The sequence below is a fragment of the Pteronotus mesoamericanus genome, unplaced genomic scaffold (genome assembly GCF_021234165.1).
Source record: "Pteronotus mesoamericanus isolate MK-2021 breed Mesoamerican mustached bat unplaced genomic scaffold, CSHL_Meso_final contig_657, whole genome shotgun sequence".
NCBI lineage: Eukaryota > Metazoa > Chordata > Mammalia > Chiroptera > Mormoopidae > Pteronotus > Pteronotus mesoamericanus.
In genome coordinates this window covers 11,194,738-11,219,711 of record NW_026555229.1, presented here as the reverse complement: position 1 = coordinate 11,219,711, position 24,974 = coordinate 11,194,738, and the positions used below count along the sequence as shown (strand labels likewise).

General features: G+C 42.3%; 1 protein-coding gene across 1 annotated transcript in view; it reads left to right on the top strand.

The window, feature by feature from the left end:
- Window positions 1-24,860: 24,860 nt before the first annotated feature.
- Window positions 24,861-24,974, top strand: part of XPNPEP1 (X-prolyl aminopeptidase 1) — a 52,572-nt gene continuing 52,458 nt past the window's right edge. The window contains exon 1 of the mRNA XM_054581479.1: window positions 24,861-24,967. Coding sequence (XP_054437454.1) covers window positions 24,936-24,967 — 32 coding nt within the window. The 5' untranslated portion in view covers window positions 24,861-24,935. The remainder of the gene's footprint in view (window positions 24,968-24,974) is intronic.

Here is a 24,974-nt window from a genome sequence, read left to right as displayed (position 1 = left end):
GATGTGTGTTAGAGGAGCAGATAACGGGTCTTTCAGTTAATAAATTGCTGGACCAGGAGGAGCCATTTCATCGAGAAGACATTCCATCTTCAAGAATCCCAGAACTTGAGGTGGCCATAGTGACTTAGTAGAGCTTTGGGGTGTCTCCCTTGAGAAGAGCATGAATGTAGCCTCTCTATGTGGAAACAAGGGTGTCAGTGTCTGGAAGGGTGGGCAGTGACAGATCGACAGCTGTGTACAAAATATCTATTTCCTCTTTTCCTTTAATGTACAGCTAGATCATACTTCCTGGGCTACCCAGGCAGCTGTATGTGGCTATATGAGTGAGTTTCAGCCAACAGAGTACGAGTGAAAGTTACACAGGCCATTTCCAGGCCAAGGAGCTTGTGTGTCCCCTCCTTGCTTCGTTCCCTCCTGCTGGGTATGTATAATAATGAAGACCTAGACCTTACAGGATAGTGTAGCCACAAGCTGGAGGGAGCCCAGTTTTCTGAATTATCACATGAAAAAGACCTCTCTTCAACTGTTGGGTAAGCAACAGCAACATAACAAATCATATTGTTTTCCAGCAATTAAAAACTTTTGTGTTGTTACCACACAAAAAGCAACATGGTCTGTCTCTCTCTCTCTCTCTCTGTCTCTCTCTCTCTCCCTTCTTAACCTTTTCTCACCCTGAAGACTGGCTTTCATTGCTCTTCTGGATATAACCCAGATGTTAGCTGGAACTTCCCCTTTCCTTGAGTTCCAGGGGAAACTGAAATGAACTCTCAATCCCTTGTCCTAGGGATATCCAAAGCCTTTTCTAAGATATTGCTGAATGCTGAATGGAGCTTCTGTTCCTATGGATTCTTCCCCTTTTTGAGTTCTTCAGCTCAAATGGTCTCTGTTCTGTTCCACAGTGACAAGACACAATATTCACACCTTTTCTGATTTATACATACACACACATACACATCACACACACACCTCTCACTCACACAAATTATTTACAAGCATAGTATTTTGCTTACGCCCTGGGAGCGCAACCATTACATGAAACAGTAAGTGTCACCATTCTTAAGTAACCCTCCACTGGTGAGTTTCACTGGCCCTCTACTTCATCTAGTTTGAACTTACTGCCTTAGTTAGCACTCTCTCTCTCTCTCCATCTTTCTCTTTCCTGTTTACTTATACCAAGAACCAGACAAAATCCTTTGGATGCTATAGACAGATGAACAACTTGGCAACCTGGGAGGACTAATAATTAGATGTCTTTTAAATCAATATTTGGAGGAGAGGCAATGCCCTGCCTGGGATGCAAGGGAGGAGTGGGAAGCAAAGGAGGAGGACCTTGCTCAGCCACTGCTCTGCTGTCCTGGGCAATTCAACTCTGGCCTTAAACATGAACAGCTCACTAAGTAAGATAAGAGAATTGTGTTTAGCTTGATCCACCCTTCTAGGAAGTTGTTTTAAAACCAATGATCTCTTTTTGTGCAATCTTGTCCCTGGTGGCTCATCTGAACCCATGTGGCTTATCAAAGTATCTGTTACCAACTTATCCATCTCCTTCTGAGAGAAGTTTTGGTGACCTCAAATTTCCCATTTCCTTCATGTTTCCAGTGGCATTTTTATTTCCCTAGTGAGGTTTTGTTATGGAACACAAAGTGGGTTTCTACTGCCTGCTGCCCAGTAGGCACACTCTGGAGGCAGAGGTTTGGTAGAAAAGGAAAGAAAATTTCAAAAGCCAAAACGAAGTCCAAATCAGGCAGTGACACTCACGCCTACGTACTGGCCCAGAAGTCTGATGCAGGTGCCCTGGGGACATTTATTTCAGAGGGTCATTCTGGGCCTTGCTTCCCCAGCTGCTTCTGCCATCTTGCCTGACCTTCTTAGCAGACCATTTGTCTTGTATCTGGTTCTTGCTCACTACTTACCCAGGTCTCAGACTTTCTTCCTCTCAGTTCTGTGCCCTGGACCAACTCTGGGAAGTCCAGCCTAGTTAGACTCCCCAGCAACCCCAGGGAGGAAAAGGATGACAAATGAAAGCAGTCTGAGTCTCCAAGCCCTTTCTTGCCCACTTATCAGCAGCTCTGGCCCCTCTCTGGTTCCTGAGTCCACCATAATCTGGGCAGATGGTTGGTTGGAGTGGCCGGCCTGCAAAGAAGGACTTCAAGCTAGTTGTGCTCATCAGAGCCCACTGTCCCAATGGCATGAGGAACATCCTGGGGCTCATTTGCCCCTGAAATGCAGCCCATGGCTACCTTTGCCGTCTCAAAACGACTGGACTTTCGCTTCAACTTTTTGCCCTGTAGTCCCTGTGCTGGAGTGCTACATGCTGCCTAGATCTTATAAGCCAAGTTATCCTTGGAACTGGACAAAATCCCTTACATCTTCCTCTTCCTACTGACAGTCACTGGTTGGGTCTTTCACCTGAATGAACTGAGCACCAGGAGCACAACCCGTTTGCCTGCCCTCCCACACGATACCCAAGGAGGTCACTAAGAAGCTAGCTGAAGACAAAAGATTTGCACAGCAGGTATGTACGAGGACTACCCTCCTACTACTTCTCCCACCTGTGGATTCCTTCTCTGGAGTTCTGGACTTACAATCACTCATACCTACTTCCCAATTTTCAATTTCTGTAATGAGTTTAAATGTCCTTCTCTGCATCTGTGGCCATAGCTCTTTTATTTCCTCTCTATTTTGAACTGACTAAACCTTAGATGGACACCCACAACTCTTTCTAATGGTCCCTGCATGTTGTTTTCCAGATTTAACAGATAAGAATATTGGGTACCCTGTTCAAGTTAGATTTCAGCTAAGCAATGAATAATACTTGCCAGCCCTGTGCAATATTTGGGACATACTTACACAAACAATTTATTCATTGTTTATCTGAAATTCAAATCTAGCTGTGCCTCTTGTATTTTATTTGGCAAGCCCACACTTGCAATTCCTGCTGAAGCTTTTCCTTAAGCACAGGTAGGTGGTTCTGTGCCGCAGAACCCCACCCGTACCCTACTCCCAAAGTATAACTGATTGGGCCAGGGATGAATACTTGTCTTAATGACAGCTTAGCATAGGCTGGTTTGCAGCCTGTATGGTAGCCTGGCTCAAAAGTTTTGCACAAGGGGGTTCATAGTGATTAAGTGAACCAATCATATGTTCTATCTCAGGGATTTTAACTCTATAAAATAAAGCGAGAGATTCCATTGGTACGAGGAACATCTCCCTCCAACCCTCATCTCTTACTGGTATGCAAATCTGCAGCCATTGAAGCCAGCTGGAACTAGCCTGGAACTTCAGGCCCTGTATCATGTACCTCTGCCTGCTCCACTGAAATCTCAGTTCGGCATCTTCCTGGTCCCAGTGACCTAGTGCCTAGCCCAGTGCCTGGCACATGCCTGAAGCTCAATAGATGCATCTACAGATGTCATCCTTCTCTTTTGGGTTGAGTGAGGTGTTTGTGGTATAAGAAGTTAGAAGTCCTGCCTCTGAGTTCTCGTTCTGCAGCCTCCTGCATATGTAACTTTGGACAAGTTACTGGAATCCTCTGTCTCCATTGTCTCCTCTGTAAAATGAAGGAGGTATTATCTACCTTTTAGGCTGTTGTGAAGTTTGAAATAGCAGATGTGGGAAAGCCAGTATGTGACAAGCCATCTAAAAACTTTCAGAACATCTGAGTATAGAGAAGTTGCATTTTACATGAGGCTTGCACTTTATAAGATGTCATGTAAGTAAAAAACAAACAAATGTCATGACTCAAGAACCATCCTGGGAAAGGATGGCAACCACTTATGTTGACCAGCTGGTAAGAGAATAAGCAGTTTCCAATCCACTCGGCTCTCAAGTTGAAAAATATTGCAATTGTAAACAATTTCTTAAAGTATTTGTGTTTTCAAAATTTAAAAAAAATGAGTCCTTATTATTACTCTACGTGACACACTTTTAAATATACCCCAATCAGATTTGCTTAAAATGCACCAAATTCCATAATTTGAGAGAGAAGAAAGTTAAAAAATGCACATTGTGATGCAAAATGGATGCTTTTTTACGGCCCTGCACAGCTGTATGTTCCCGCATTGTATTAGTCTCTGGTTCTGCTCAGTATTCAGTCTGGAATTTTTAAAATGTCATAACAGTGGGCTTTCAAAATAATATGCTCATGCACCCCCACCCCTAAGCGTGTAATATTGTCAGGATGTTTTATCTGCTGCCATATATCTTGCACATGACAAATCCATTTCTCCAAACAAACTATCATACACATCCACACAGTCTATAAATTTTGAATCCTGACATCTACACTATTACCCTCTGAAGTCTGGATTGGCCTGAGCTGGGCATAACTTGGGGCGGGGGGGCGGGTGATGTTTTGAAGGAATGAAGGGGATGTCACTCTTTTCTTCCTGGTGCGCCCCTTCTGGGGAAAGTCATGTCAGGAACATGCAAGGCTTAACCCCAGTGGAGAAAGCCCCAGATGCTCTCACCCGGGTACCAGGAGATTACGCAGACCTGATCTGTAAGCATCCCCACTCCAGGGGTGATAACAAGGTCATTCTGTACTTCGGTTTGGCGTTATAATAATACATCTGGCATCAATAAAGTTTCTTTCTTTCCAAAGTATTTCCTTACTTATGATCTCATTTGCCCTCACGGGAGGAGGAAAGGGAGCTGGCTGGGATGAGCAAATCCGAGTTTCTCCTACTGTGGAGCTGGGCAAGTTGCTTCACCTTTCTCAGGTTCCGTTTCTCTACCTGCAAAGTGGTATCAGGGTTACTGGAGGGTGCTTAGGGTCGTCTAAGTGCACGCGTGCCTGGGAGCTGAGCAGGGCAGTGCTTTGAGAAACACAGAAAGCCATAGACATAAATGCGCTGTGATGATAAAAGTCATTCACACACTCTGGAAGGAACCTAAGAAATAAATCTAAGAATTAACACAGTAAAGAAGTTTTCAACCTTTATCTTGTGAATACCTGCAGATGAACTGTGATGATGAACAGGGCACACCTCCTTGGCAGGCTCAGGTTTTTGATCTCTCACCTCAAGAGACACCTACACTATGGGTCAAATGCCATTGCTGGTGTTGACTCTCTTCTCCTCCCCAAGCTCTTGCACTCAAGAAAGCCTATCACAACGCAAACAAGAGTGATATTATCATAAGGGTAACCTTAATTTCACTCAGTTTATTTTCATTCCATCTACTTTCTAAAAATGCAGACTCAGAACTCTTAGAGGTAACAAAACCCTGACCCAAACTGACTTAAGCAAAAGATCAAATTTATTGACTTGGGTAATGAAAAATTATCCAGGAGCAGATGCTTCAGTCATGGCCGGATCCAGGGGCTTAATGGTTTCATCAGCTCTGAACTATTTCTCCATCTCTAGGTTCTGCTTTTCTTTGGACTGACGTTGTCAGACAGCCTCTTCGTGAGTGATGAATGGCTCCTGGAAGCCTTAGGCTCGAATGCTGAGCAGAACCAGGGGCTAATTTGAGAGAGAAGCTTAGCGCCTTTTGTGAAAAGAGAGCTTTTCCTCCCCCAGTAGTTTCGGCATAAATCCTAGGATTAAGACTTATTGGACTCACTTGGAAGCACTACCCACTGTCCTTGAATTAGCTACTGAATTTGGGTCATGGGATATGCTGGTTGGGTAGAACTGTAGTGTCTGTCTCGGTCTCTCTATCCCATAAGGGCATGGGGATTGGAAGTGGGTTGGAAGTCAGCTGGAAGTGGGGGTAAGTCTCATCAGAATTATGTAGACTAATGGTGGGTGTGGGGTATTCTCCAACAGAAAATTGAGGGGCTGTTACCAAAACCTAGGAGAATGGAAGCTGGGTGGACAAAACCAACAGATGTTCATGACAGTAAACATGATACTTAGGCAATTATTAGTAAGAAAATACTTACAGCACACATTACAAATGGGTTGTGATTTACCAGTGGGTTAGAATAGTGCTTTTGAAAACCTCTGATCTAGGTCAGCTCTATCATTTTCCAGGGTTTCTTGTAGGTTGATAAGTCTATTTTGGGAATAATGAGTGAAGCTTTTGCTTGTGATTTTGATACCCCCTTAGAGGTTTTCTCAATATAAGGGGCCAAACTAAGGCTCTCTCACAAGTTTTCCAGAAAAGAAATTCCCCTTCCAAAGGTGAGAAGGAAATTACTAAGGCCTATTTTATATAGATGGCATCCATACTTCTTACTGTGGAAAAAAATAAGACCTTACAAAATTTAATACCTCTGATTTCCCAACTTCTTTTCATGATCCAATGGCAGTAGGAGGAAGTACAGTTTTATCACCTGGACCAGAGGCAAGGAAATTGAAATAGGGAGAGAAAACCAGGCTCGCCAGTAGGCAGCGTAGCTAGCTACTGTCATGGTATGCCTTGAAACCCTTCCAAAGGCTTACTATTTCTGGAAACATCTAAAACAAGAGTTCTCTGCCATCAAAGTCTTCTCTTTCTTTCCTTCTTTCTTTTACAATTTTTTAAACTTTTTATTTCTTTCCATTTTATTTCATATTGGTTTAAGGTGTATAGCTTAGTGGTTAGACAAATCTATACATAGTGTTCTCTCAATATTCCCAGTACCCACCTGGCACCCTACATAGTTATTACAATATTATTAACTAGATTCCCTGTGCTTTACTTTACATCCCCACGGCTATTTTGTAATTACCAATTTATATCCTTTAATCCTTTCACCTCTTAACTCTTAACACGCAGTCCTCCCATACCCTCCTCCACATTTCTGGCAACCACCAATCTGCTCTCTGTATCTATCTGTCTGTTTTAATTTTGCTTGTTGTTTATTTTTTTTTCTTTAGATTGCACATATAAGTAAAATCATATGGTATTTTTCTTTCTTTGACTGACTTATTTCACTGAGCATAACATCCTCTAAGTCCATCCATGCTGTTGCAAAGGGTAAGATTTCCTTCTTTTTTATGCTTGAGTAATACTCTATTGCACCGATAGACACGTGCCATAGTTTTGTTTTTGTTTTTACCCACTCGTCTATTGATGGGCACTTGGGCTGCTTCCAAATCTTAGTTATTGTAAATAATGCTGCAATGAACATTAGAGTACATATACTCTTTTGAATTAGTGTTTTGGATTTTTTGGGATAAATCCTGGGAAGTGGAATTGCTGGAACTCCATACTGTTCTCCACAGTGGCTATACCAGTTTACATTCTCACCAACTGTGCACAAGTGTTCCCTTTTCTCCACATCCTCACCAACACTCGTCATTTGTGGATTTATTGATGATAGCCATTCTGACAGGTGTCAGGTGATATCCCATTGTGGTTTTAATTCTCATTTCTCTAATGATTAATGATGTTGAGCACCTTTTCATATGTCTGTTGGTCATCCGTATGTCCTCTTTGTGTCTCTCGAAGCGCTTTATTACTGAGATGTGTGTAGTTCAGCCAGATCAAGGCATTACATTGCCTGGTAGCCAAAGCATAATTAATACATTTTTTTTAGGGTCAGTTCAATCCAACCAATAGTTATTGAGGATTAATTATAAGTTGTATCTCTTAGGGTGGTTTTGATTGCAAATAATAATAAAAAATCCAGTTCCAACAGTCTTAAAAAATGTAAAAAGAATTTATTGAGAAGCCCAGTGGTAATGTGGCCTTCAGGGGAAGCTTGATCCAGAAGTTCACCAAAGACCCAGTTTCTCCTCTCTTCTCAGACGTCCAGGCTGTCTGCTTCACTGGCTGCCTTATAATAACAGGATGGCTGCCAGAATGTTCTGCGAGTTATCTGCTTCCTTATTTACATCCATCAGGAGAAAAGCAGCCGTCCAAGGAGTTTATAGGGTGGGTTAGTTTTTTCCAAAGAATATCTCCTCACATCTCATTAGTTCAAACTGGGTCATGTACTGTCTATTCTTAAACTGAACTGTTTAAGCCAGAAGGATGAGATGTGCTGGGAAACAAGGAATATGCCTGGCACGGTCTTCCCCAGATGCATGTGGCCTGCGGGAGGGGAGTGGGAAGGGACAGGGGTCTTGTCTGAATAAAAATCCATGTACTGTCAACAGAAAAAAGGGAATATATGCAAGAATCCATCTCATTGGGTGCTGACTTTTTTAAATTAATGAATAGAATGGTATTGAATATTTGTAAATACAATGAGAGAATCAAATATCAAGGAGAGAAGAGATAATTTAAATTTTGGATATATTGAGTTTCTAGCGCCTGCAGAATACTTGGGCAAACTTGTTGAGTAGAAGGTTAGGCCTAAGGACCCAGTACTGAGAAAATCAGGCTTGGGCTGGAGGCAGAGGTATGGCAGATAAAATATATGACAATGGAGGTAAGTCAGTTCAGGGCAAGTACACAGGGGCAGTGCAGGGCCAGTAGCCAGGGAGTAGCACAGGGTGAGTGAGGAGGAATTCCTGACACCCCAGGGCGCCCCTGTGCACTGTGCGCAGGTCAGCAGGTACCATCCTACTCTCTGCCCCTCCTGCCCCAGGCCAGCCCAGGGGCATCTTCCAGCAGTTGCTTGGTCATCCTGGGTGAAAATAAGTATCTCTTCTCCTCCCCACCTCTCACATCACCCTAAAGGAAGCTATTGGGGACCCTTTAAACTACATACAAGACCACCCAGAATGCCTAAGGTGTAGACTACTCGCCGCAACGCCCAGGTTACCCAAATCCTTTCCCTTTCACTTCTGTCTTCATCTTGCAGCCCAGCCCATATCTGTTTCAAAACCCCTGTTTGACCTGTGGGAGCGCCTCTGCCTTGGGAGGATCCAATGATCCCTAATTAGGTTTTAGCTCCTTTGTGTCTTTCATCTTCCCGTCTCAGTGGACTCGCAGTCCCTCCTCCAGTCTCGTCTATCTATTGCTGATAGTGCCCTGCAGATTCCCTTCCTCACTGTCTGTCCCCAGGAAAACACCCTGGATTGGTGGGCAGAACCTAAGGAGAAGCTATGAGGACTGGGAAGGTTCTCCCCAGCCCAGCCCCTCTGTCAAACTCTGCTGTTCAGCCAGCACTTCGGAGGCTCCGAGAAGGGAAGGGAGGGTTCATGGCTTCACAGGAATGCTACAGATGACACCCCTAATTAGCACCCACGGGTACTGCTGCTCATCCAGCCCGTGGCATTGTAATCATCTTTGCACTCTGCCCCAGACCTGGGCGTTTACGGAAGTCCAGCCACTTCTGAGGTACAAGGAGAGGATCAGAGGCCTCAGGGGGGTGTAAATACTTGGCTAGCGTTAAAGCTTCCCTCATCTGGGCGCGCTAAGTGCTGGCTTCTTTAAAAGGGAGCTATTAGCTTCTCCCCTGGAATCGCACTCCACCCAGCACCTCCCTTCCGTATTGGAGCTTCAGCTACTTCAGATTCCAAGTGCTCCAGGCCTTCCATTCTGTCTTCGCCCCTGCTGAGCAACAAGTAAGGGATTTTAGCAGGAGCCCAACCAGTTCTGTGCCCACACTGTGTACCAATAGTAAGGCCACAAAAGTAGATTTTTCCTACCTTTAACCCTCTCCTTAGGCTAATGGCCCAGCTCCAAACACAAGATTTATGCAAATAAAATACTTAGAGAACCAATCAAATTTGTATCCAGTTCTTGGAGAAATAAAATCCAGGCAATAGAGAGAGTCAGCATAGACTAGAGCTGTGCTACCTAATACAGTAGCTACTAAACCACAGGTGGCTATTCAAATATAAAATAAGTAAATATTATTTAAAACTCAATTTCTCAGTCATCCTAGTCATAGTAGGTGCTCTATAGCCATATGTGGTTAGTGGCCACCATACTGGAAAGTGCAAAATTATTTCTACTTTGCAGAAAGTTCTACGGGGCAGTGCTGGCTTGGAGTCAGAGAAGCCGACTTCAGGGACTAGGTGTGGCTCTGGCGGGGCCTGAAGGAGAGCGGAACTAGAAGGGGAGGGAAAGGGGCTTCCAGGTGGTGGACGCTGTGATGGCTGTGTGAAGAGGTTAGAAGGAACCTGGCATGTTGGAGCAAACCCCAGAAGCAGGACTGGCTGGAGCCCACGATGTCTCTTTTGAGTAGCTGTGAAAACCGTCATCGGCGCGATGATTGCAGGCACAGGAAATGAAAGGGAGAAGCCCGTTCCTCTTCTCACTTCCCAATCCCGTATTCCATCCTTCACAGGTATTCCCCACAGGGAGGAGAGAGTTCTGACTGGACCTCAGGCTCCTGATCTCAGTGGGATGGCTGCTTGGCTTCATTAGTTACCTGCTCTGTTTGAAAACACTGCTGGTGATGGACCTGGATGGGAATCTGGACCTGTGACCTCTCTCTTCTTCCAACCTGGATCTCTGGCAGGCTGCCTTCTAAGCCTCCTTGGCTGAGGGGAATGGGGGAAAATCCCAGAAATCAGTCCCTCCTGAGTTCAAGTACTGTCTCACTAGCCAAGTACCATTAGGCAGGCAATTTACCTCCAAGCCTCAGTTTAGCTGTCTGCAAAATAGGGATGATTATAGCAATGACCTCACAGGATGGTTGTGAGGGTTTCATGGGTAAAGTTTGCAAAGGGCTTGGCATAGTTCATAGCAAAATAACTGTTACCTGTTCATGATATTATTCCTTACTATACCAAAGCTGTTTGCAGGTTCACTGGTGTTACTGTTTCTACTTCCCATTAATTAAAAAATTCATGTAACGAATTCATGTAAGTCATTTGTTTTATTTAAGAAAGTTCTCCCTATCCCAAGATCTTACAGATAGTCTCCTGTATTTTCTTCTAAAAGTATTTGTTTTAATTTTAATTGAAGTATAATATGCTTACAGGAAAGTGCATAAGTTATAAGAGCGCAGCTCCATGAGTTTTGATCAGATAACCACTAACCTAACTTGTAATGTTACAACTAGGTCTTTCCTGTTACTGAACTTTATAAAGGAGGATTCAGATGGCATATACTCTCAGGTATCTAGGCCTCGTTTGCGAGAGTCATTTATGTCGTGCGTTTGTTCATTCTCATGGCTTTATATTCTTCAATTACATGGATTTACCACAGTTTATCCATTCTCCTGCCTATGGACATTTGGGTAGTTTCTGATTTGGGGTTACAACAAACAGTATTGCAACTAGATGTGCATTTTGTTGAACATATGTATGTATGTATGTCAGTTGGGTGTGCAGACTGAGGAGAGGAATATCTTTGTCATTTTCCACTTGATATTAGAATCACCAAATGCTGGAGAGAGACCAGGGCTTGAAACACACACAGGCTCCTACATTACAGATAAGGGGATTGTGGCCCAGTGGGGACAGTGATCCCTGGGGTCACACCCACAGCTCCGGGTCCCCTGAAAGCCAGGACCCCTCCTTTTTCTAGTTTGTCCTGCTGCTTTTCTTAGAGATCAGTTGGATTTCCTTTCCTTTAAACTCTGTGACACTCTGTCCCCTAACCTGGGAGCAAAGTTGCTCTTCCAGGAAATCTGCAGCCCCTTAGGGCATTTACAATGTGCAAAGGTCCTGAGGCATAAAGAAAGAATGAGGGCGAGGGTTGGACAGAGTCTTGCCCAGTACAGCAGCTTAAGGTTTTTAGACTTTTAAAGCCTGCTTGCAGTTGTTAGGCCCTCAGAACTGGTGATCATGGCATACCGCAAAATCTTTAATTTAGAGATTTTGAATCTATTACTTAAAAGAAAATTATTACTTAACACCCATTTGATTCCAATTCCCCCTAACTTCAAAGAAAGGAAGAGGGAAGTGGTTGGTGATGAGGTCATACAATAGAAATTTTTGTTTTGTTTTGTTCAGTTTTGTTTTACTCTCTCTGCATTTAGGAGCAAGTCTTCCTTCACTCTTACCTCCTTAAACCACTCCATGGCTTCTTTGTGCCAAAGACCTGGGAGGGCCATGGGGACAGGCTGTTTTTACAGCTGTGTTGAACTTCAACCTGGGAGCCGTCCATCCCACTCCTCATATACTCAGGCAACTCCAGGGAGGAGGGAACGGACGTAAATCATGCCCTCACACGTGGGTTCCCAGCTCATTTGTCTCTGAGCCTCACCCTAGGGCCTCTTATGTTCTGACTATTAAGCAGTCAGCCAAAGCTGCCAGGAAAGGAGACTCTTCAGCATAACAGCAAGGCCTACCCAATGAGCAAATCTGCCCTGGTGTCTACAGGTGCGCCTTGCTTTACACAAGAAGGGCATTGACAAAGCCCTAGACAGATGGGACCACACACTGGTCAGAGCCAGCATCTCATGCTATGGCGGAAGAAACTGCTTTTCTCGTAAGTTTAGTGTACTCGACGACTCCTCCGGTTTTGACAGCCCTGATTTTATGAAGATGTATAGATATTGGATTTTTAAAATGCACTGTGGGAGTTCACCAGTAATAATAGAGCTAACATTTATTGTGTTCTTTCTGGGCTCCTGACACAGTGGAAGGTATTTTTCTTGTGTTCTTTGGTTTTGTCTTCAGAATAGCCTTTAAAGGGAGACAACGTTTTAAGTCAGGTAGCCTTTTTCCCAATCACCAATTAGCAATTGATTAGAAGAGCCTGGTGTGCTGCACAGCACAGCAAACTGGATGGAAACAAGTCCAGCCCCTCACGTGAGGGGAGGTGAAGGGCTGCTGCTCACGAGAGTGCATGCTGTTCCCAGACTTTCTCTGTGGGGACTTGTGCTCTGAGGCAACGCACTGTCTTTATTTCTCTTTGAAATCTGTAGAAGCCTTGCAGCATCTGCTGCTAATTTTGTGAACTTAGGCCAAAAGGAGGCCCCACGGCCTCCTCCTCACTCTACTTATAGCACTCTGGTGTTCCTGTTTTTATCTCTCCCTTTCTCACCTCAAGCCCTCCACGCCTGCAAAGGCCTCAGTTGCCTACCAGTATTTGTCTGTCTGTCTGGTGTCTGTCTTTTTCTTTTTTAACGAGGGTCATGTAGGGTGGTGGGACTCCTGCAGACAGCAAATGCACCAACATCTCTTATATTTCTCTATTATCTAAATTAAGAGTCCTATTCAAACACTTTCGAGAAGTAGGCAGGTAGCGTGACGAGTGAGGCCCACAAGATGGGCACTGGGTGGTGCTCCTCAATGCCAGCCTGCTTGTTGAAAAGTTTAATCAGAAACCACAGGTCCAATGTTAATAGATTTTGGGGTGGGGGGGTGAAATCACTTCATAAGTTGGTAACTTAAAAAAAAAAATCTTAAAATACCAGGTAAGATAAACCTCGGGTTCCCGATTCACAGCCTTTGATCAAGGTTTTCACTTGAGTGGATTTTGTGGTAGGAATTGTCCCGGGGATTACATAATTTCTTCACTTTGCTTGGTGTGTGTATGCATGAAGCCTTTGCTCTTGAATTTATAACTGCCCCAGTGTTTGTTAAGCTGGGTTTGCACAGGTGACCGGGAGACTGGGTTGAACTGATAAAGCGATAGAGGGAATCTGAAGACCCGGGTTCCAGTTTTATTCTGCAATAAACCAGCTGTGTGGCTTCGCTCATGAGACTCTCTTGGTTTGAGCATCCTCATATATAAAGTAAAGGCATCAGTGAAGGGATTCTTAGGGTCCTTCCAGTTTCAAAATTCCATAAATCTATGGCTTCACCTTAAGTGATTGAATTACTTTCTTTTCCTTGTATCTAAAATATCTAAATCAGGTGCTTAGATACTCAGGCTTACACTGTGGAAACAATCTGATTTATTAGAGTAAGGGTCACCTTTGAAGTATACTTTTTTCCAACAGCTTCCATAAAAAGAGAGGCCAAGTAAGCGTTCACTCTAAAATGAAATGCCACCTCACTTCTCCAGAGGAAAAAGTCATTAGAATTTTCAGTTAAAGTATGGGGAGAGTAGATGGAAGGACAAATACATTGACAAGAATGGTAAGAACAGACAACAATGTGCAGAAATTGGAACCTGTATTCATTACTGGTGGGTATGTAAAACAATACAGCCATTTTGGAAAATGGTTTGGCATTTCCTCAAAATATTAGAATTACCACATGACCCAGCAAGTCCACTCCTAGGTATATATCCAAGAGACATGAAAACATATACCTACAAAAAGAATTTATACATGAATGTTCATAGCAGCATTAGTTAACTTAAACTTTTATTTATTTACTTGTAACAAATAAAAAAGCATATATTTAAGGTATGCAATGTGATGTTTTGATATATGTATACATTGTAAAATGATTACCATACTCAAAGGAACATTCATCACCTCCTATAGTTGCTTTTTTTGTGTGTGGTGAGAGCACAAATTTCAAGTGTATAATACATTATTATTGGCTACATTTATCATACTGTACATTAGGTCTCCAGAGTTTACTCATCTTACTAGAAGAAGTTTGTACCCTTTGATTAATGTCTTCTCTTTCCCCCTTACCCTCAGCCTCTGGTAACCATCATTCTCTTTTATTATGAATGTATTTCTTTTAAGAGTCCACATAGAAGTGAGATCATGTAATAACTGTCTTTCTATGTCTGGGTTATTTCACTTGGCATAGTGTCCTTCAGTTTCATCCATGCTGTCTAAAATGAGAGGATTTTGTACTTTTTTCAGGCTGGATAATATTCCATTTTGTGTATATACCACATTTTCTTTTCTTTTTTTTAGGTATTGCATGTTTTTATTTTTAAGTATATTTTATTGATTATGCTATTAAAGTTGTCCCATTTTCTCCCCTTTATCCCTCTCTGCCCTGCACCCTCCTCCCTCCAGCATTCCCCCCACCCCTTGGTTCACGTCCATGGGTTGTACATAATAAGTCCTTCGGCTTCTCCATTTCCTATACTATTCTTAACCTCCCCCTATTTTGTACCTACCAATTATGCTTCTTATTCCCTGCACCTTTCTCCCTCCATTCTCCTCCCTCCCCCTCCCCACTGATAACTCTCCATGTGATTTCCATTTCTGTGATTCTGTTCCGGTTCTACTTGTTTGTTTAGTTTTTGTTTTGTTTTTTTTAGGTTCAGTTGTTGATAGTTGTAAGTTTGTTGTCATTTTATATTCATTGTTTTTGATCTTCTTTTTCTTAGATAAGTCTCTTTAACATTTCATATAACAAGGGCTTGGTAATGATGAATTCCTTTAACTTTACCTTACCTGGGAAGTACCCTACCTGCCCTTCCATTCTAAACAATAGCTTTGCTGGATAGAGTAATCTTGGGTGTAAGTCCTCACCTTTAATGACTTTGAATACTTCTTTCCAGTCCCTTCTTGCCTGTAAGGTTTCTTTTGATAAATCAGCTGATAGTCTTAAGGGAGCTCCTTTGTAGGTAACTCTCCCCTTTTCTCCTGCTGCTATTAAGATTCCTTATCTTTAATCTTGGGTAACTTAATTATGATGTCTTGGTGTGTTTCTTCTTAGACCCAGCTTCTTCAGTACTCTCTGAGTGTCCTGGACTTGCAAGTTTACTTCTTTCACCACACTGGGGAAGTTCTCCTTTATTATTTTTTCAAGTAAGTTTTCAGTTTCTTGCTTTTCCTCTTCCTCTTCTGGCACCCCTATGATTCAGATGTTGGAATCTTTAAAGTTGTTCCATCCTTAGCCTCTCCTCATTTTTTTGAGTTCTTGTTTCTTCATTCTGTTCCAGTTGGATGTTTATTTCTTCCTTTGGTTCCAAATTGTTGATTTGAGTCCCGGTTTCCTTTTCTTCCCTGTTGGTTCCCTGTATATTTTCCTTTATTTCACTTTGTAAAGCCTTCATTTCTTCTTTTATTTTGCAACCATACTCAATTATTTCTGAGAGTATCCTGATGACCAGCGTTTTGAACTCTACATCTGGTAGGTTGTCTAGCTCCTTGTTGCTTAATTCTTTTTCTGGAGTTTTGATGTTCTTTCATTTGGGCCATATTTCTTTGTCCTGGTGCACCTGTTACATTGTAAGGGGCGGGGCCTTAGGTACTTATCAGGGCAGGGCAACCCACTTTGCTGCATTTTGCCCCTGTATGTGGAGGAGGGGCCTGAGAGGGAACATTGTCGCTTGCTTGGCTCTCATCCTGCTTTCCGTCACTTCATTGATTCCCTCAAGTGGATTGTGCCCTTTCAGGTGTGGATTCCCAAGTGGTGGGCTTCTGTACATTCTAGGACCCCGTGGGTCTTTCCAACAGACTCTCCTATGAGACTGGGAGTTTTTTACCCTGCTGCAACCCCCACAGATTTTTTACAGCCAGAGGTTTTGAGGCTTTAGTTTCCCGCACTGGAACCCTGGATTGAACGGTCTGTCCTGCTCCCGACTTGTTCCTCCACACTTATCTGCATGTGAATGTGGGCCCACCTTGTCTAGCAGACATCACCTTGCTGCGCATCCTCTCCACCCCGGCTCCCTGTCTTGGCCCCTCCTACCGGTCTGGATGAATGTTTCTTCTTTAACTCCTTGGTCATCAGATTTCCATGCAGTTTGATTTTCTGGCAGTTCTGGTTGTTTTTTGTTTTTAAATTGGTTGTTGTCCTTTTGGTTGTGCAAGGAAACAAAGCGTATCTACATAGGCCTCCATCTTGGCCAGAGCTCCAGGTATTCCCACATTTTCTTTATCCATTCATCCATTGATGAAATTTAGGTTGTGATGAACATGGGAGTGCAGATATTCCCTTGAGATGATGATTTTATTTCCTTTGGTATCTACCCAGAAGTGGATTTGCTGGATCATATGGTAGTTCTATTTTTAATTTTTTGAATAACTTCCATATTATTTTTCACAACAGCTGTACCAATTTATGTTCTCACCAACAGTGCAAAAAAGCCTCCCTTTTCTCCACATCTTCACCAACACATCTTTTTTTTAAAGCCATTATTGGCATGGTTTTAATATCCATCCTAACAGGTGTGAGGTGGTATCTCCTGGTAGCTTTGTTTTGCATTTCCCTCATGATTAGCAATGTTGAGTACCTTTTCTTACACCTGTTGGTCATTTGTGTGTGTTCTTTGGAGAAATCTCCATTCAGGTCCTTTGCCCATTTCGTAATTGGATTATTTATTTAGTTAGCTATTGAATTGTGTGAATTTTAAAAATACATTCCAGATGTCCACTTTAATGGACAAATAAAATATGGTATCCTATCCATACAATGGAATATTATTCTTCAGTCAAAAGAAATGAAGCGCTGATACACACTAGAACATGGATTAACCTTGAAAATATTGTATTAAATGAAATAAGCCAAATACAAAGCTGACATATTTGATGCTTTTATTTATATGAAATGCTCCGGAGAGGCAACTCTACAGAGACAGTGGTTGCCTAGGGTTCGGAATGATGGGAGAAATGAGGAGTGATGCCCAAAGATATGAGGTTACTTTTCAGGATGAAAAAGTTCTGAAATGAGAGCGTAGTGATGATTGTACAACTCTGTGAATATACTGAAAACCATTTACTTGTACACCTGAAATGGGTGAGTCATATGGGAATTATATCCCAACGAAGCTATTTAAAAAAGCATAGTAAGAATAAAAATACTTGAATTAAGAGATAGATGAATAAAAAGTTAAACAAAAGTTGAAGAGAAACAGGAGAAAAGAATTTTATAAAGACTAGGTTAGTTACTATTAAATCTTTTTGGAAATCCTCATTTTATTCTGAGAGGGTTAGCAGGCAAAGCATGATGAAGGGAAAAGATGATTAACAATCAGAAATTGTGATTTTCATTTTTGGCTATGGTCCTAAGCATGAAATTGTTTTTATGATTGTTTAATGTAGTGTTTTGAAGCTAGGCAACCTGTTCCTCTGTTTTTTAACTCCATTTGTTTGAGTGTGGCTGGTCTGAGTTAGTATTAAGGATGTATTATGGCAAGGGACACTCATGACATCACCACCAACAAGGCTGCCAAAGTTCTGGAGGCCTTGCCAAGCCCCATTGAGTTACCCCATGCCTTGCACAATACAAATCGCAGAACAGGAAGAGTAGAGGACTTGATAGTTCGTGGTGCTAAGTTTAGGGGATTCTGTGTTTAAGTGCCAAAGGTGAAAAGATTTTGGCAAGAGGTAGTTGATTTAACTCAATTGCAGGGGCAATTTCAGTGGAGCTGAAATCCAGGCCATGCTTTGTCAAATTCTCTTGGGGAAGTAGTCACGAACTGGGATGTCTACAAGAGCCTGGCAGGTGAAATAGAAGTGCGTACATGATCAAATGGAGGGCTCCCTGTCCCATTTCAAGGGAGTATCCTCTAGTCTATTCATGCTGCTTGTTGCTGCATAGAAGGAAGGATCTGTGTTGCCAAACCAACCTTCTGATTTTCCAAAAGAAGCTGAAGATATGAATTTTTAAAATAGCAAATCTTTCATTTTTTAAATGTTACTATATAACTAGGAAAAAATACAGAATGGGAGAAAATGTTTATAAATCTTCTATCTGATGAGGGACTTGCATCTAGAATATTTAAAGAATACTTACAACTCAATAATAAAATTTTTTTAAATGGGCAAAGGATCTGAATAAATATTCTTCCAGTAAAGATATACACATAACCAATAAGCACATGAAATGAAGTTCCATGTCATTAGATATCAGAGAAATGCAAATCAAAACCACAGTGAGATACCATTTTATATCCACTAGAATGGCTAGAATCAGAATGGTAAGTGTTGGTGAGGATATGGAGAAATTGGAACCTTTATACACTGCTGGTGGGAATGTAAAATGGTGTAGCCACCTTGAAAAACACTTCAGCAGTTCCTCAAAAGGTTAAACATAGAGTGAATGACCATATGACTCAACATTTCCATGCATAAGTATATATTCAAGAGAAATGAAAACTTATACATCAATGTTCATAGTGGCATTATTCACAATATTCAAAAATTAGAAACAACCCAAATGCCCATCAAGTCATGAATGGATACACATTATATGAATATTATTTGTCAATAAAAGGAAATCAAGTACTGATAGATGCTACAACATGGACAAACCTGGAAAACATAAGAGAAAGAAGTCAATCACACATGGCCACATAAGAGCCCATTTATGTGACATGTCCAGAAAAGGCACATCGTGTAGGGATATTAAATTAGTGAGGGGAGGATAGAGGGAAATGGGAAGTGACTGCTGAAGGATGCAGGTTTCCTTTTGGGGTTATGAAAAAGTTCTGAAATTGACTGAGGTGATGGTTGCACAACTCTGTGAATATACTAAAAACCATTGAATTGCATGCTTTACATCAGTGATTTCCAACCTTTTTCATCTCATGGCACATATAAACTAGTTACTAAAATTCTGTGACACACCAAAAAATATGTTTTTTGCCAATCTGGCAAAAAAAAAAAAAAAAAGGTAAAATTTGATTCATTCAAATCAGATGGCTATTGTGTTGGATTTTTTTTTTTTTTTAATTTGACAATCTCAGGAAAAAGAGGTCAGTTTTAAAAATTCTTGTGGCGCACTAGCTGAAAATTGTTGCTTTAATTGGATGAATTGTATGGTATGTGAATTACATAAAGCTGTTACAAAAAAAAAATACAGTGAGGGCACATAAAACTATCTGTCAGGCTGTCAACTTCAAGTCCTCTGATTATGACTTGATCAAATACATAGCAGGCCCGGAAGGGGCTGGTTAAACCACATTCTCAGGAAATTCTTAGAGAAGAAGGTGATCTGCTTTTTCCAAAGTCAAATGCCTATTTAGTGTCAGGGCCAGGGTCAGAACTTGTCTCTTGGCCTTAACCTCTAGGCCGTGGTACCTCTATCCAAAGCCCCGCTCTTAAGGCATAGCTAGGAAGGGATTGTGAGAAGTTAACATCAGCAATAGCTGGATATTCTCTCTTCCCTTTCCCACATTTTACAAAGGTCTCTCAAAGACTTCCTGAGAAAGAGATAAATTAAGGTAAGAAGGAATACTAATTAAAAGAAGAGACAAGCATAGTGCTTCCCTGAGCCTTTTTTCCCCTATAGCATGGGAGGTTGCTGTTTGTCTGAGTCACTTACTTTGTATACTTCTGACTCATTTACACTTAGCTCATCAATATGTTGTTAGTGCAAGAACCATTCGTTGTCCAAGAAACCCTCTGGGCCATTTTTAAGAATTTGAACCAGAGAAGTGAACTTTGCCAAGAGTAAATGGAACTCAGATATCAAAAGGTCTGAGTTCAATTTTCATTGAATGCAAAGGGTGAGTGAATTCTGAAGTGAGCCAAATGCATTCTCTCACTCTTAATTTACTGTACATTGTTCTGGCAGACTCTACAATCCTAAAATTTGGCCTTTCTTCTGCCATTCCTTTCTAGGGTGTAACCACAAGCCTATCTTTCATTTAATTTTATAAAAAATAAGCCCATGTTATAACAATTTATGAGGGCCTTACTCATCACTGTTCCTGTAACTATCAATTTTATTAAAACAAATTGAAATGTTTGAAAAGGTTAAAGCCCTCCTCTGCAGTTGTAATTTTGTTTGATATCCTCTAAGAATTTCTTTTTTTTCCCCAGTCCTTTCATCTGGGAGTTTATCAAAAGGGATAAACTCCCTTCTTCAATTAATGGTCAATTAACGGTCAGGACATTAACCAGTTATAAAATTAAGTACTGGAGGGCTATTGCTGGTGGTGCTCAGATTTGAGAGCTGTAACAGGACCTTCATTCTGTCTGGAAAGGAGAAAGTGTCAGAGAAATGATTAGTACTTTAAGTTTCCTTTTAAATTAAAAAAAAATCTAACCCCCCCCAAACCAAAAAAAACCCTAACCCAAAAAAGCATAGCAAAATTAAGATCAATCTAAAATCTACCAAAGAAAGAAATGCGATTGTTAATATTTTGTGGATCATTTTCTCTTTATTCTAAAAGTGTATCTATATCGCTCTGTGAGGTCTCTTCAGAAGGTATCTAGCCATGTAATATGAAAAATAGACATTTATTGAAGAATATAGAAGATACAAAAACATTGTACATAGGACAATGATGCCTCAGTCCCCTTCAAAGCAGGCCCTTTGGGACCACATACAGCTCTCCCAGTTGCCATCAGCTGTACCATCGTATTTTCCTGAATCCCATCAACAATCTGAAACCTCTTCCCTTTCAAAGGTGATTTTAGTTTTGGAAAAAGCCCGAAGTTGCAGGGAGCCAAATCTGGGCTGTAGTGGGGCTGAGTCACCTGTGTAATTTGATGTTTTGCAGAAAAACTCTGCACGAGACATGGTACATGAGTGGGCGCACTGTCATGATGCAGCTGCCAATCACCAGTTGCCCATCGCCGTGGCCTTCTGAGTCATCTGAATAGTTTCCATGGAGGAAAGTTTAAGCTTAATGCAAAATCTGATGCAGATTCATTGCTCTACTTGCTAAGTCATATTGAATGTGAAAGTTACAGAATCACTCAATGGTGTCTACTGTCCCCACTAACTAGCAAAATGAAGTCGTCATTGTTCACACATGTGCATTCCAGTCCACTCTCCTTGGCTGCCAGGTTACATTGATGTCATATAAACCACTCTCATTATATTAACCATGGCTGGAATTTTTCTGGACAGACCTTGTATATATAATGATAAAATTACATCACTACAAAATGGGATACTACATTGTTTTATAATAATTACTTTTTTCATTTCTTAATTCATAACTAATTATCAATACTTAAAAAATTGTATCTAATGTATAATGTATAAATTTCAGATGAAACATGCTTAAAATGATTCTATGAGGAGTCTTTATTGCAAGTAACAGGAAATCCTTGTCCGACTCATTTAAACACAAAAGGAAATTTTTGGCTGATGTCTGAAAAGTCCAGTGGGAGATCTAGTTTCAAGCATGGCAGGATTCAGGGCTCAAGTAATATTGTGAGGTTTCTGCTTCTCTTCTTCTCTGCTCTACCTTCTCCTGCTTTGGTGCTATTGACATGTTGCATGCAGGGGCAACAGTTTCAGAGTATATGCATCCAGTTTCTTGCCTGGCAGAGGGAGAACAAGGCTCTGTTCCAGCACTCACCATGAAGATTTCATTGCTCTGGTCCCATTGCAGTCTCTGAGCCTATCCTTGTGGCTTATCACTGGGTCACAAGGGACTCCTGGGATCCAAGTGTTTCACTAAGAGAACACAGATGCAGAATGAGGCAGGGAGGGGAGGGTGCTTTGATGGATCCTCAGGGGATGGGAACCAGAAGGAGAATGGACGAATGTTGAGTGGCCAACATAAGAGTCCCACAGTTCATACACTTGGACATTTAGAACTCATTTTGCATTGTTTCCTAGGGCTTTCAGAGCAAAGTACCTCAAACTGGGCAGCTTAAACTGAAATGTATTGTCTCACAGCTCTGGAAGCTAAAAGTCCCAGATCAGGGCATCCAGAGGTTTGTTTTTTTTCTGGGGCCATGAAGGAAACTCTGATCCATGCCTCTCTCCTAGCTTCTGTTGGTTTGTGGGCAATCTTTGGCATTCCTTGGCTTGTAGGTGCATCACCCTAATTTTTGCTTTCATCTTCACTTGATGTTCTCTTTGTGTCCGAATTTCTCCTTCTTATGAGGACATCAGTCACATTGCATGAGCGTCATACTCTAATATGATCTTAACTAATTACATCTGCAAGAACCCTATATCCAAACAAGGTCACATTTTGAGGTACTGGGGGTCCAGGCTTCAATATATGAAGTTTGGGAGGACACAATTCAACCCATGTTTCAACACAATATTTCTGGTTACATTAAGAACCTCTCCAGTCAGTCTTAATGATGAATGACAATCCCTCTTTCCATTGTGTGGGCTAGACTGGATGATTGACTTCTAGTAGTGTTCCTTCCATATAATTTAATGATTAAATTTGGGGGCTGGGAATCCTGAATGTACACTACAGCTCCATCACATACTAGCTTGTGGCCTTTGGGCAAATGGCAATCTCTGAAAACCTGTCTCCTCAACCGGTAATGAGTCCTTCACTCATTGCATCATTGTGGGCCAGGTGCATAGTGCTCAGTACATGCTAGTCAGTGTGTATGTTCCACCTCTTTAAACATATGAGGACTGTAGAGCCATGAGAAGAGCCTGACATAACTCCGGTGTTCTCGACCTTTAGTGATAATTTGGCTCAACTTCTCCCTAAGGTTCTGCTGAAAGAAGTTCAAGAAGTGGGAGTGTGCTTTATTATCCTGCAAACATGACTACAAATCTGTTTCAGGGAACATAAAGTATTTCTCTTTTTCTCCCCTAAAGCCAGATACCATAAATTCTGAGCAGACTCCCTCAGGCAATGTGACTACAAATACTGGTTCCCTCTAGGTCCCACTTATTGATCTCTCTGACATCTCCTTTTTCCTTGTACAACTTGAACTTTCCCACCATCTCAGCTGTGGGCTGGAACCAGTCATTTTACTTACAAACTCTCTCTTTTTGGCTCATAAATTTGGGAAAATGGAACAGGCATCTGCTCCTTTCCAAGGCACCACATGATTGAGTTTTTTCATAGTTTTTCTACAGGGCTGAATTTAGCTTGTCGAAATGCTTTCCGAATAACTAGAACTTCAGGCTCCTGAAGGCAGCAGAACCTATTTGATTACAGGCCTTCATCAAGGTCAAAGCGAAAAACGTGGTCACTTTCATTTAGCAAGTATTTCTTAAGTGCTGACTCTATGCCACATGCCATTCTAAGCACCAGGGTCATAACAATGAACAAGAGAGCAACTGTCCCTACCCTTGAGGCCTTCACATTGAGGACATTCATTCATGCAGAAAATGTGTGAGAACTTACTGCATATCAGGTATTGTTCATCAGTAAACAATTCTGCACTGATGGCTATGGTGTGTGTGTGTTTAAGAGGGAACAGAATACATATAAGTAAATTTTTTATCATGTAAAAAGGCAGTAAGTGCTATGAAAAAAATAAACCAGAATAAGGGGGATTATGAATGTTGGGGGGTTGCAATTTTAAATAGGGTGATCATGGGAGGTCTCACTGAAAAGGTGATACTTGAGCACAGGCTTGACAGCAAGGTGAGGGCAAGGTGAGGAGGAGAGCCCAGGTATTTGGGGGATGAGTACGTCCAAAGGCTCTGTGGCATGCGTGTGCCCAACTTTTTCAAGACTAGCAAGCAGGCGGGTTTAGCTGGAGCAGCGAACAAGGTGAGAACAGCAGTTACGGGCAGATCAAGTAGAGCCTTTAGCCTGTGGAATGAAGAACCACAGGCAAGTGCTAAGCAGAACAGGGACATGATCTCTGTAGGGACTGCAAAGCAATGACCCGGCTTTTGTGTTTTCGGTTAGACTGCAGGTGCCTGGCGGCAGTGGGGAGGCCCGAGTAACCAATCACATGGGTGAGGCGGTAGTGACAAAGACTGGAGGCGGTGGGTACAGTGGTGGGTACAGCGGGGGAGGTGAGAAGTGGGATCGGATTAGGGATCTATTTTGAAGACACAGCCAACACGACTTTCTGACAGACCAGACGTGGGGTGTGAAGAGGAGGCAGGGCTGACTCTAGGATTGTGGCCTGAGCATCTGAAAGAACAGAGTAGCTACTGATTGAGATGGCTACTACTACTTGATGGTGCACGTTTTTGTTTTGGTGAGTAGGGCCAGGAGCGCCATTCAGACCCATTAAGTTTGGGGTGCCTAGCAGCCGTCCAAGTGGCGTGGGAAGCTGGACTTTAGAGCTGTCTAGAGAGGTAATTTGGAGATAACTCTAAAATCTCCGGAAGTGAGACCCTGCTGAGATACCTCCAGAGCTGGCCACGTGCCCCTCCTCTTCTCCCTCCTTGGAGGGCGGCTCTTCGTGCCACAGGCGTTTCAGCTGACAAAGCCCTCCTTTTTCTTCCTTGGAGGATGGTGGGGAAAAAATGAACAGAAATGACGCTCCACGACACCACGATGTCCACCACCTACCATTCAGCACTGAAAGAAAGCCCCGGACAACGGGCGGGGCCTGAGGGTGGGCGGTGCCACGGCGCTGACGCACGCTACAGACGGGGGCGTGGCCGGCCCAGCGTGAGCCTACAGCGGGTTCACCCACCGGCCTCCCTCCCTCCTTCCCTTCCGCGGCAGATCAGCTGGTCTGTGCACCCCTCACGTGGATTGGGGCACGTCACCGCCGAATGGCAGCCTCCAGAAAGGCACCGCGAGTAAGGTGAGGA